Raw genomic sequence first — 13,422 nt, forward strand, 5'->3', positions numbered from 1 at the left:
TGTTCATGTTACTCCCTTCTTTATTTTACTGCTTTAGTTTTTTTTTGGGATTACATTACTCGTCACATCGATCTTAAAATAGCTAGACTTAGAAATACATGGGTTATCGGAATCGTATTGCGAACCTGTAAGTAACGCACTACATTTAAATGAATACATTACATCTGCAGACCAATCAGTCAAAATTCTTGATTGTTGATGATCTTGTGCACAAAAAATAGAAAATTTGATAGATCATCTAAAATTAAATCAAGGCTCATGACTGAGTGGACTAGTATGCAATGTCGACGTGTCCTCATCATAAAAAATTCCTTGGAGACTTTCTTACGACAATGATGATCGTAGGATGTTAATAACCTTATATGTACATGTTCTTCGGTATACGAGAGTAATGCAGATCGCATTATAAACCTGTTTGCATTCTTAAATTGTTATTCTGTATATATTTTCTTGTTGTTCATCTTCATATTTTATCCATATCAAATGCACTATCTTATAATCTATATTATGTATCTATATATACACGCTCCTCAGTCTTGTATGGAGTATAAAGTGGTTCTCTTCAAATTTTTCCTGTACTTCAAAATTCTCTTCTTTCTCATACATCTCCATCAAGTTTTCTTTCCATTTGTTAATTGCTTTGATCATCTTCATCAGCAATCGCTTTATAGATATCGAACAAATGTAAACGTGATTTCAATTTCTTCTAAGAATGAACCAGATTGATAGTTTTACTAGCGATTCTAATTCCTTGTACAAAACATAAAAATGGAAAAAATGTGGAAGTTATGTATTACGCAAAAATCTTGCAACTCATTACTTTTGTATGACAACCTCAAGTTTGTGTTGTCAAATATTTTTAAAACATGAGATCTGATGCCAGTTCATTAAATTCGATAGAATTATGCATAATCAATTCAATTTAAAAATAATGAAAATCAAAATCATTATAGCATATCTAAGCTTTGTGTATTTATACCAAAAGATTCTGGCTAATTCCAGATACGAGTTCCACAATGTTTTTGCCAAGAATTTAAGTCATGTGTTCATGTAAATAAATTTTGTTTAGTTCGCCTTTAATCTCTTCTTCTTTTACAAATGTACTCGCAATCGGAATCTCGTTCCGAGGCCGACTAACCTCTGTACGATGAGTAATAGTTTTATAATATTTAAAGCTAAAATATCTATATACATAAAACACATTGTATTGGCACAGCAAATTGCGTGCCTGGACTGCCATCCACTATCCGATTTGAATAATTCCATATCCAATCGCAAATATTCACGTTCCGCAATTTCTCTTTTTTTTTTGCAAAATGGTACATTTTCCATAGAATTTCCAAAAGGTACAATTAGGAATATAACGATTAAAAAGGCCACTACGAAATTCTCATAGCTTGCATTTACGGCAAACGACACAACAACGGGCAGTTCGATAATAAAACGTTAGCATTTGTTTCGACAAGATCTACAAATTAAATGGAATAAAAATGGGATGAAAAAATTATAACATCCCCATAGCAAAATACTAATATATTCCACACCCCTTGTGTATTCACAAGTAGCCGAATATGTACATCTCAAGATTATTAATAGATATGCGTATACGGAAATGAGGCTATTGTTTATCTATAGAAAGATCATTAATCATAAATGAATGAATCGTATCTCAACGAGCCTGTTACATAATCACCGATTACAACGGTTAACAAATTTGTTTTTTACTTTTCTGAATTTCATTTCTTGCCGTGGACACATTCCTAACCACCCAAAAAATCGTACAATTAGCCAACAATTTATATCATCTCTGATTAACGCAACGGGTCAACATCTTTGAGGAACACGCATCGATTCCTTATAAAATTCTTTTTTTTTTTGTTTACCTCCTATCTACGCCCTTTGGACTCCCAAAATATCAGTCGGAATATAAAACTTTTCATGCTATTATTCAAAACTATTAATGACTACTATCTAACTATGCTGTCGCATCGGTTGGCAGTCCTGGCCTTACTGGAATGTAGCGAGCGCAATTATTTTCAGAGTCTCTCGCATTTTTTTTCGAAAGCGATTCGCGAACTGTCGATTGCTTACGTGGGCATAAAAAAGAAGAAAAAAGGATTAAAAAATCTAACCTCTTTTCGATATGCTACAATGTGTAAATAACGCAATTTTAGTGTGCAACTCTACAAGTAATGAATGATCATTTTGTCCTTCAGTACTTGTAAATGTGCAACACCGTTTACTTGGATCGTTATTAAATATAATCCTAATGAAGTCGTCTGTGTATATATATGTTTATATTTATATATATATACATATACACACATACAAATACACACTCATTATTATGTGTTATATATGTATATATATATATTTCGTTATTTTGCCTAAATGAGAGCTATCGTTATACGACTATCTATTAACAAATGTAATACTAACATAAGGTACCTAAAGTCGCGTGTCACTCTGTACTATGTATACTTCCTGTCTATAGGTCGCAGTGTCAAATTATCTACTAAGATCAGTTTTTGTATTAATGATAACTCGAGAAACAATTGAGTGTTTTCGGTGACAAATTGTGTAAGCGATGTCATCATGCTTGTACAAAAAATCAGCCGGTCACCGGAGGTAAGGACAGGAAAAAAATATGGCGCTAAGCGCTTCGTCCGGTCGCGGGTAACAATTTATGATTAAATTCTTAAGAGTTTATAGAAATGTAAAATAGCTGCCGTTCTTGCAAGACATACGCATATATAATAAATAACGCCGTGGATTTACGCGTGCGTAATGTGAGAATACGCGTAGTTGCAGATACTTTCTCTGCTGTTACAACAACGAAGGTGGCACCGCCTATCGAGTGGAGGACCAAACGCCGCTTCACTCTTGCACATGCAAATCAAGAATTCTCAAATAAATGAGGAACTACTTAATAATGAAATATTTACAATAACGCGCATGCTATATATATTGCGTGTTGATCGACGCAGCTAATACGAAATTTTGCGAATGCAAAGCGCCAGAACTTGGAGATTCGATAATCTACATGACTATTCGCAAAATGTCGGTAATTTGTACGTCGATAACGGCGCAAGAAATATATATATATATATATTTCTCGTTCGTATTAATGAAATAAATAATAACGAGGCACTGTATATGCCGGGTCACTCGATCACCTAACCTCAAATTTCTTCGAATTCTTTCATGTTTTGCAACCTCTGTACACATACACAAAATGGCCATGAAACGTTTGTCATATGGAAGGCACGCCTCATCTACTGCGAATGCTCTGTGTAACGTTCTACACTTTTCAATTTCTTTCATTCCTTTCGCCAGCTTTCTCTTTCGGCTAGGCACCTATCGGGGGCACTACTAAGAACACAGTCCACTAAAGTGTTATCACATTTTAAGGTTATAACCTATCAATCCTTTGGATATTAATCCTTCGCTACTCTCCTTTGCTGTTGATGTAAATGCAATTGCGTCAATTGGCTGTGGCAGTATTTATGTTGTAGGCATGAAGCCACTTCTCCGGGCTAGGTTGAGTTGAGTTATTTTAGGGTTAAGTTTACATTAAACCAATTTTCCTCGTACAGTTCTTAGAGCTTCATGAATATCGCAATTGCTGTGCACTCGTTGCATTTGAGATTCATATTCCGATTTTAAAAGATACTGTGTATTATTTAAAACATTATCATCCTCATTAATAATCGAGGATGAGACGTTTGTGTTTCTGCGCTTACGATCAGATTTAAATGGCAGCACATGTGATATGGCTTGATTTGTATACTCCGAACGTGTCGTGGTTCCACTTGGTAAGAACTGGAAGGCCTGCTTATAATCATTTTGTGTGACACACATTATCATGTCATCGAAATTTGGTAAAAATTGCGGATTGAATAATGATAACGTTCTCTCAGTAGCTTCACAACTGTGTTTTGTCGTAGGTACCATATATCTGTCACGCGACATGCTGTAAATGTCACTGGTCTCAAGCAGCGAAGGAGAGGACGTCGACGAAGATGAAGTCTCTTGGAAATATTCGTTGCGTCTTCTTGAAAAACTGGCCCTACGATGACGATCGCAAGTTCGCCTCTTCAACGATGAATTTTCAATTACCTCAGAACTCCTCGGATCACTTTCGGTGCTGCTATTGGAGATAGTGCACTGTACGCAGTCCTTGTCATTGGTGTCACGGACATTTAGATCGTGATCGTTGCAAACGTTTTCGTGTAGGTCATGCGACGCACTCGAAGCCGCTAGCTTCACCATCGGCAAGCCTCAAACGGCCTGTCGTCTTCTGTATCATATATACGTTTTCTTTACCTTTTGCATCGGTTTATTTTCTGCGGAAGAGTTAGCATTCTTGCCGTTGGGATTTTTTGGATTGACGTTGAGCACAAGATTGATGGATTTATTGTTAAAACCCGGAGAATCTGGCCCTTCCGTCAGACGATTGAGCTGCTGTCTTTGTTCAGGTGGATCTGGATAGGGTGCACTACGTAATCTTTGTGAGAATAGGAATCCAGATGCAAATCCTACGACTAATGATACCAAACAAGCACCAAGCAGAGCTCCGGTTAGTGTCTGCGCCGAGTACACCACGGGTGTAACGATGACACCTGTAACAGGACCAGGAAAAACTATTTAATCCTGAGGAAAAATATTGTACAAGTTATGAAGAATTTAGAGAAATCAGACTATTGTCAGTAGAGCGCAGTAAGCTTAATATACTATAATGAGACTGACGTTATAGATGTTAGGCAATGGAAAGGAGCAACATTGGTTATTTCACCGCGCATTAACATCATGTTTACCTTGGGGCTCATTAGCTCTTGGTTGTGTACGACCGAATGGATTTTCCCGATCCAACTCGATGACGATTTCATTGTCCCGGTCGTCAGGCTGCTCGCCACGTCCGAGTCGTGGAGGCATCACTGTTTGCGTGGGCTTCACCAGTTCTGAAGCAACATTCACCAATTCACAGGGACAGACACAAACAGAAAGACAGAGTGACAGCGAGTGAGATAGACAGAGAAAAGATGTGGATAAAAGCAATACGTAGAATTTCTAACAAGAATAAAGGAAGTAAGTGACAAGAGGACGATGGTGAAATGTTACATGTGATAATAATATCAGTGACAGTGACTTACCCTCTTCGTATCCACATCCTTTATGTTTTCCATTTACGATGTCCTGGTAGAGTGTCTTTCCAGCATCATTATCATGTAATCTGGTAGGCACAGCGACACACAGGTTGGTCGTAGCATCCCAAGCGCAATGAGGATCTTGCAGTACAACACAAGCTACACAGGAATTAGCTGCAGTTGAGTCGCAATGATGCAGAGGCACTGCACGAATTTCAGAGTCTGCAATGACCATCAGTTTACTTGCTTCACCAGCAAGATGAATTACTTGTAGATCTTTAATAGCTTGTCCTAGAAAAAGAATACCAAAGTTAATAAGATGAAAATATCTAGGATGATTGCATCCATTAGCAAAATTGTTAACCGTGCATGCATAACAGTCTGAAGCACACTTTATCAGTTTTATTCTCAAATAAATAAATAAAACTTACCATATCTGAGCACTTGCACGTCACTCACAATCACTGGAGCTACATTTTCTCGCGAGTTAGGAGCTTGTACATTGAGGGCTTTCACCACACGACCATCATCTAAAATATAGATAATATTGGATTATGACTATCAATTCAAATTTATTGGTAACTTCAATCAACTAATTCTTACCAGTTCCTACATATAGAATATCATAAGCCTTTCCATCCAATGCTTTCACTTGTGGATCAACAGCAACTTTGGTAAATCGATAACTGAAAACAATACCAATAAAGTTTTTAATTATGAAATACACTTATGTTCTTAAGATTATAATAATACTTATATTAATTTTAATAACTCACTTGAAAGTAATTTTCGTTATTACAGGCAAAGTAAAATAAGACTGCACAGCGTCGTCCATAAGAGGATGTGCCTTGACAAAGTTAACTGTGACGTCGGGAAGTGTTCTGGAGTCGTTAACGCAAGCACCAGGACGGGGTTCTGGTACTTTTTCCGGAAGTACACGAAGCCAATTGCTATTTATAGTTTCTTGTTCTTTAAAAGCTCCTTGGAAGACCCTGAGAATGCTGTCCATTGTGAAAGCACATACGGCAGAGCCACCGATCGAATTTACAGGTGTTGTAAATACACCGTAAATCAGTTGAGTCCGGTTTCCAGCATAGACACCCTCTATAACGTCGCTCGTAGATTCTGTTCACAGAAACGGGAGAAAAGGTGGTCCCCTTTAATAGTGCAAATTTACGTTCTGCCAGTAACGGTTGAATACACGCTCTGTACACGTTTACTTCACGTTGGACCACTAGCGCCATCTACGGGACGATCCTTTGAATTGATTGTTTAACGAGCTGTGCTTACACGACGTACATTTACCAGGAACTGTCACTTTGATCGCGTGCTTTTGGAATATATGATATAGTACACAGCAGCAGAAACGAATTCTTTGCTATTTCTAGAAATGATTAATTTCTGTTAAACGATTTATACTACGAAAAAAAAATATACGTGACTACGTAAAACGTGGATATATCAAATGATTTTAGTGCCATTTTCAAATATTACTTTACATTAAAATACCATTTAGAAATTATTTACAGTTTCGGTTCATTATATTATGTTTATCACGAGTCTTCATTCGGTACAGCTCCGATTCAATACTATTTAGGCATTATCGGATAAGTATTGACTATCAAATATTGTAAACATTAATTATCGACGGACTAGAGGATGTAATTCTGTATCCAGAGGCAATCATTGAATTTTCATAATAGAACGTGAACTCAAACAAACTTCGTTACTCGATACACGGAGGAGATACTGGTAAGGAGCTAGTAAATCAGAACCACCCAGAACTTCCATACTTGATTCAAGCATATATCTCCCGTGTCCACTGTGCCAAGTAGCTATCAAACGTTATAGCATCTCCACGGTGCTTAAGTCTAATGAAATATTGGAAATATTACAATTTATGTAAAAAGATGTCGCTAGTGTCTCTGTTAGTCATAAGATAATAATGGGAGAAGTTCGCCAGCGCTAGTTAGGAGGATGATCGGTTCCAGCGAGTATAGAATCGTAAGGGATGTATAAAAAAAAAAAGAATGTAGATTGGATGGCGTTTTAATCAGCAGCCCAGCGTTCTTGTAACATTAAGAGGACGAGCAGAGCAGGAGGATATGAGGGAGGCCAGATAGAGTCGGTAGAAGTGGCGTAGGAGGGTATGAGATGTACAGGAAGTGAGCTCTACTGCCGGATAAATAGACTAAAGTGGAATGAGACGGGGGCCGATAGAAGAAAACCGGCCAATCGGGGATAGTTGTGGTTCGGCGATTTGGCACGAACCGCAACCACCCTTATGTTCATCCCCTATAGCTCCCTTATCCTCCCAGCAGCTTGGCTACTGGCCAACTTTCTATCGACGTATACAGTGTCCTTTTTTATACTGAGCGCACAGACGATGTATCGTATACAGGGTGTGTCTTAAGCCCCGGACAAAAGACGTACCGTTAGATCCGGCGCGAAAAAATAAAAATATTGGCGTTAACAAAAATAAAAAATTTGAATTAGTTTATTAATTATTAAAGATTAAAGTAAGCCAATAATAAGCGCGTGAAAACTGGTAACTCCTCCTCAGTCTCCGCCCATTGGGGAGAGCCAATCATTTATTTCGATTTCGACCGAGTCGAGTCATTATTCTTTTGTTTATTGACGTTACTACATTCGTTTACGTATCCACCCCGGTCACTGTTTTTGTTGGGAAATAAATGATTGGCTGTCCCCAATGGGCGGAGACTGAGGAGGAGTTACCAGTTTTCACGCGCTTATTATTGGCTTACTTTAATCTTTAATAATTAATAAACTAATTCAAATTTTTTATTTTTGTTAACGCCAATATTTTTATTTTTTCGCGCCGGATCTAACGGTACGTCTTTTGTCCGGGGCTTAAGACACACCCTGTATACGATACATCGTCTGTGCGCTCAGTATAAAAAAGGACACTGTATACGTCGATAGAAAGTTGGCCAGTAGCCAAGCTGCTGGGAGGATAAGGGAGCTATAGGGGATGAACATAAGGGTGGTTGCGGTTCGTGCCAAATCGCCGAACCACAACTATCCCCGATTGGCCGGTTTTCTTCTATCGGCCCCCGTCTCATTCCACACTTAAGATATACCCTTTATATGTACGAAAGTTAAAAAAAATATAATACTCCGGTAAAAGATTAAATCCATATAAACTGAAATGTAATAAGTTTGTAAACCAAAAATGGGGCTTTTTAAAATCAGAAATTTTAATTGCAGTCCATGAACAGCACGTTATTTAAATTTTATTCATATCTGCTACTCTAAATCTTATCGCCATTTTTTATTTTGTCTGTCGTACACATTCACTTTGTTTTTGTTTTTCACTAAGTATTAGTTAGCATACTGCGTAAAGGATGCAAATACAAGTTCCCCGTTAAAATAGTATAAACTCAATACCACAAAGAAGTATATGACTGAAGAACAGTGATGACAATCAAAATATAATAAAATATCAGCAGCGATCATTCATTATATTAAAAAGCTAAAACGGAATCTTTCCTCGACATTTATTTCACTACCGAAGTGAAGAATCGATTGTGACAGAGTGAAAGAAAATGATTAAACGCAACCAACTGAAGAAGCCCTTAGCCTGTCTGGTGTGCTGATATTGTCAAAAGATATGCATAACAATAGCGAATGCATAGGCATTCGTACATTGTCAAGAAATTTTGTTACGTCAACTAAATAAAGATAGTAAGAAGATGTCAATAAAGTGGAATGTCTAAGCAGAGAAAGAAAGAACCGATACAGGCCTAGAGATGATATACTCATACATAAAGTGGGCGTTGCCAAAAGGCAGTGGGATGGCTTTAAGGGCGTGGCTCGTACAAAATAGGTGGAAGATGTGTGAAGTGGGCGTACCGATAACCTACAGGGCATAGTGCGTATCGTATTTAACGTATTGTTTATTACGATTATAATTCTGAAAACACTCACGTATCTCATTGAAGTAGAAAGGGTAATCCCCGGGTACAGAGCAGTTCAGCCGCGCTTTAAGGAAGCTCGTCCACCTGTCGCCGAAAGCATGCGGTCCACCCTTGTCGTGTTGGCAGACACGGCCCACTCTCGGGTAAACGGCCTGTAAGAGACACGTAAAAGGGAAATAGAACGAATGAAAAAAAAAAATTATAAAAAAAGGTCTATGAAATAACGGTGTAAAAATATGTATAGGTTGGTAACATAAAATGGACCAGAATGCCAATGTAATGAGTTCATCGGATGAATGAACTTGTTGCACTGCTTTTGAATTTTTCATCTTCTACGTCATCAGGCTTACCTTGCCACAATTCATGTATTCCACTGCAGTCTCGCGATAGAAGAAAAACACGTAGTCGCTGTAGGCCAGGGAACTTACGAAGTTTGGTCCTGAAATATAAAGATTTTCATATCTGAGTAACAATCAAAAATGAAGAAGCAGGCGAAAAACCCTTTTTTTTCTCCGATATCCAATTCGAAGCTCCTCTCTTCCAAGGATGAGAAAGGTTCTCCCTCTTTTTGCGCGTCCTAGGAAGGATCGTAAATTTGACGTCGACTCGAATTGATAATAGAAACGATTAAGTCGACGTCCAGCGTTCAATTTCGCCTGAGAGAGACCGGAATAAGAGCAAAAGACCATTCTCAATCAGCATCGAAAACTAAGATTGAGTGTTCAGCGGCGTTCGTTCGACCCGGTTCCTATGACTTTTTCCTCCATTCCTTCCTTCCGTTCCCACGTTCCTTCTTCCATCTTACTTTTCACCACCTCGGCAAATCGATCGATACGTTACCATTGAGCTGATTAAGATCCGAGCGTTCCGTTCGTATGGGTTCACGATAAATCAGTGGTTCGCCTCCAGAAAAATCCGACACTGTCGCTGCATAGAGTTGACCGTCTGAAGGCAAAAAAAATTTCCATTTTCACACTTCGTTCTACAGTATACACCACACCAGATCATTAACTGATTTAAAGAAGTGAAATAAATTTTCCTTCTTTAATTACAAAAGATGAGTGCCGAACAACGAAACTGACAAAAGAGTGGGTTAAAGTACTAAACTCCCTCAGGGAGACCAGGGCATCACCTTCAAAAAACCCATTTTCATCACATTTCTCGCGCTTCCAAGAAGTGAAAAGGGTAAGAAGAAAGGGAGGGCGAAACAATAAAGAGAAAGTGGAACACCGAGGGCCTGGCTCTAAGTTTTGAATAAGGATGCACAAAATCCACGAACATCGCAATAGCCTCGAGACCGAGTGAACATTTTCACGAGAAGTTTCGGACGATAAGATATAAACGAAAAATTAAAGACTCCACACACAAAAGCACAACCCCACTGGAGTCCTCGTGAAATAAATATACTGAGTAATATATTTAACAGAATGAAAGCGGAAGCAGGTATTCCCGCCACGGGAGGGTTTAGAGCAAGGACAATGTGTATAGAACACCAAGAGAGGGAGCTCTGGACTTGTGCATCCCAAGAGCGAGAACACGTTGCAAGCTACAAATTTCACGGAGAGCCCATGCTGAAGGGTAGCAGATACTTGATACAGCTGGTACACATGATACACGAGGGTACGTGCTCTAAAGATATACGTGTGTATATAGGTATATAGGAATGTGAAAATCCGTTGTATAGCTATGTATGTACACAGAGTGTGCAGCACCATGAAGCAATTCAGAGACGGACGCGGCTCTTTATCCGGGCTAAATGTGGCCCAAAACAAGTGCTGCTATCTAGCGGTACACAGCCGCAACTATCAGCATGTGAATCCTTTCGAGATTTATGGGGACAGAGAGAGCAGCGCTATAATCCCCGCGTAGTGCAGAGCAAAGATGACGTATACATTATATACATATATTACTGACAAGAAAATTGCTGAAAACGCTAGACAATAAATTTTCTTGAAAATAAACGGGTGATATTATATAAATAAATAAATAAATACCTGCAAACACTGCAGTGCTGTTGTGTTGGGGATCGTGAGGACAGAGTCCACGACCCTCGGTATCCTTCTCGGCAACGTAGATGCCATTCTGAAAGCAAAGAGAAGCCAATTTCCGTTTAACGAGTTCAGAATCCAGCAAGGTTGAATTGGAGGACGTTGACGATGCTGCTAGTTGTAGGAATGAAATCGAAGGGAGATAAGAGAGAGAGAGAGAGAGAGAGAGAGAGAGAGAGAGAGAGAGAGAGAGAGAGAGAGAGAAAGAGAAGAAAGAGCAGCAAAGATAGGAAGAGAAGACCAAACAAGAAAAATGAGAGACGGGGTAAGAAAGAAAAACAGATTTCACATTGGAAAGCCGTCAACTTGGCAACACTGTAAATTGGAGCGCTCCTGGTACTTTTCTATAAAGTAAATTGGCGAGTTGTACACGTACTCCTCTCCCAACCTCTGAGAGCTACCCCTATTCTCTCTCTCTCTCTCTTTCTCTCTCTCTCTCTCTCTCTCTCTCTCTCTCTACAAGCTATCTAACCTAACCCTACCATACAGGACACAGGGTGGAATACCAAGCCCCGAGAGAGCCACTTATTCAAACCGTCGCTACTTTTCCCGCCTCTTATCCCCGCATCGTGACCAGCGAGTCGTTGGGGCCGCCTCAGCCCCAATACTCGTACTTCCTCTTTGTCCTTCATGAGTCCTCTGGCGCCGAGGACCAATCCTATTTGTATTTGCGAGGAGTCCTGCCGCTGCTGACCTTCTTCGCGTAGAATCGTCAAAGGCGAAGTAAACCGAGTGAAGGTCTCTGAGAAGACGCGAATGAAAGTGCGCGGCTCAATAAAAAATATCAGACATACAGAGAGAATGATTTGGACTATTAAAAAAAAAAAAAAATAGCGGACTGAAACGCACGGAGAAAATAAAAGTAACCGACTTTGAAATTTATACTATACAAGCGGGACCAATATATTAAAATTTACAACGTAAATCCAATGATATTTGTTAAGGGACGGAATGTCGGCTTCTTGTTTTATACGCAAGTACGCACCAAAGGACTTGTGCGCATGCGCAGTACTCCATATGAAAATCCAGTCACGTACGTAATAAAAAGTACAGGAGGCTCTCTTGTCTTTCTTCGTTTCACCTCGTACGCTAATCCTAACCTTACAATCTCAAATAACGTATATCCAGTTTCGTTTCCTCGCACGAAGACCCCCTAGCGACCTTACCAATAAAGTTGTCAGCGAAATGTGCCAGGTTTAAAGGGGATTCCCCGTTTTACATAGGATGCTATTCGAAATTCGTAGTACGCCCGTGTAGTCTTTCTACACTTTTTCCATAAAATGTTACGAGTACGACTAGTAAATATACCCGTGTGTATGTACCTGCGCACATGCTCCTGCTACAAAGATACCCACAGGGATCAGGAGGACGGTTAAATTCATAAAATTCGTGCGTTAGAGGGGAATCCCCTTAATATTATTTTTTTTCTTTTCTTTATATAAAGCTTGGCTGAGATCGTTTTCACGTTCAGTGACGACCTTATACGGGCATCGCTGTCTCCTGGCGGATGATCGATCATGAAAATAAAGATGTGACGACTCCCGACCACCAACACAAAGAAAACGTCCGCCGGTCCAATCTCAACTTTATATTACACTTGAAGTTCGGCAAGTAGTTTACGCTCTTGTAAGAAGGACATTGATGCCGAGTTATAGGGGCGTACCACCACAATGACATTACAGTTCAGGGTGGGGGGGCTCGACAATAATATTCATCTTTTGTTCTAGAAGGGATATCCCCACTGCGGGTTCTCACCCTTGACGCGACGTCGCGTTCGTGACTTTGAGACTCGACGTCAAACAACAAACCACGACTATCCGGAGACTTTGCCGCGGAACGAAATTGTCAAAACTTTTCTCGATATCGACAGGGAGCCTCCATAGAAGCTGATTAGTAAAAACTTACTTTCATAAAGGAGTTCAGGCAGACGGACAGTCGTGATTCTAAAAGAGCATATTCCGCATTTTGTACTTTATGCTCCGCCTTCATACCCCCCACTCCACGTTCCGCGAATAAGACGAGTCCCTATTTAACAAGCCACGCCCCCGACCCCGCCCACAACTAAACTTCCGCATAAATGTGCGGCACGCCACTTTTCTGTTACCGGCTACCACTACCTATCTCTTAGGTTCAACCCAGTAATTTGTTATCTCTCTTTAAAAACTTGCCAACTAATTATCATTAATTAGAAAAGTTTTGGACCTCCTATGTTTCTCCGTGAATATTTCTCAAGACTATCAAGGTGACTGCTTTCGCGAATACTTGCACACACGCATGGTTTCGCGGACG

The 13,422-nt window shown here is 39.5% G+C and overlaps 1 protein-coding gene across 2 annotated transcripts in view; it reads right to left on the minus strand.

Annotated features, from left to right (window-relative positions):
- Positions 1-2: 2 nt before the first annotated feature.
- Positions 3-13,422, minus strand: part of LOC107267467 (semaphorin-1A) — a 55,475-nt gene continuing 42,055 nt past the window's right edge. Inside the window, exons 6-15 of one of the 2 annotated variants that reach the window (XM_015739237.2) lie at positions 11,080-11,167; positions 9,926-10,030; positions 9,436-9,524; positions 9,096-9,237; positions 5,924-6,272; positions 5,751-5,833; positions 5,579-5,677; positions 5,154-5,438; positions 4,818-4,961; positions 3-4,622 (exon numbers count right to left, since the gene is read on the minus strand). In XM_015739237.2, coding sequence (XP_015594723.1) covers positions 4,306-4,622; positions 4,818-4,961; positions 5,154-5,438; positions 5,579-5,677; positions 5,751-5,833; positions 5,924-6,272; positions 9,096-9,237; positions 9,436-9,524; positions 9,926-10,030; positions 11,080-11,167 — 1,701 coding nt within the window. In that variant the 3' untranslated portion in view covers positions 3-4,305. The remainder of the gene's footprint in view (positions 4,623-4,817; positions 4,962-5,153; positions 5,439-5,578; positions 5,678-5,750; positions 5,834-5,923; positions 6,273-9,095; positions 9,238-9,435; positions 9,525-9,925; positions 10,031-11,079; positions 11,168-13,422) is intronic. The other variant, XM_015739238.2, reaches the window with a different exon arrangement.

This window comes from Cephus cinctus, unplaced genomic scaffold (assembly GCF_000341935.2).
Source record: "Cephus cinctus unplaced genomic scaffold, Ccin1 Ccin1_scaffold0404, whole genome shotgun sequence".
In the NCBI taxonomy this organism is placed as follows: Eukaryota; Metazoa; Arthropoda; class Insecta; order Hymenoptera; family Cephidae; genus Cephus; species Cephus cinctus.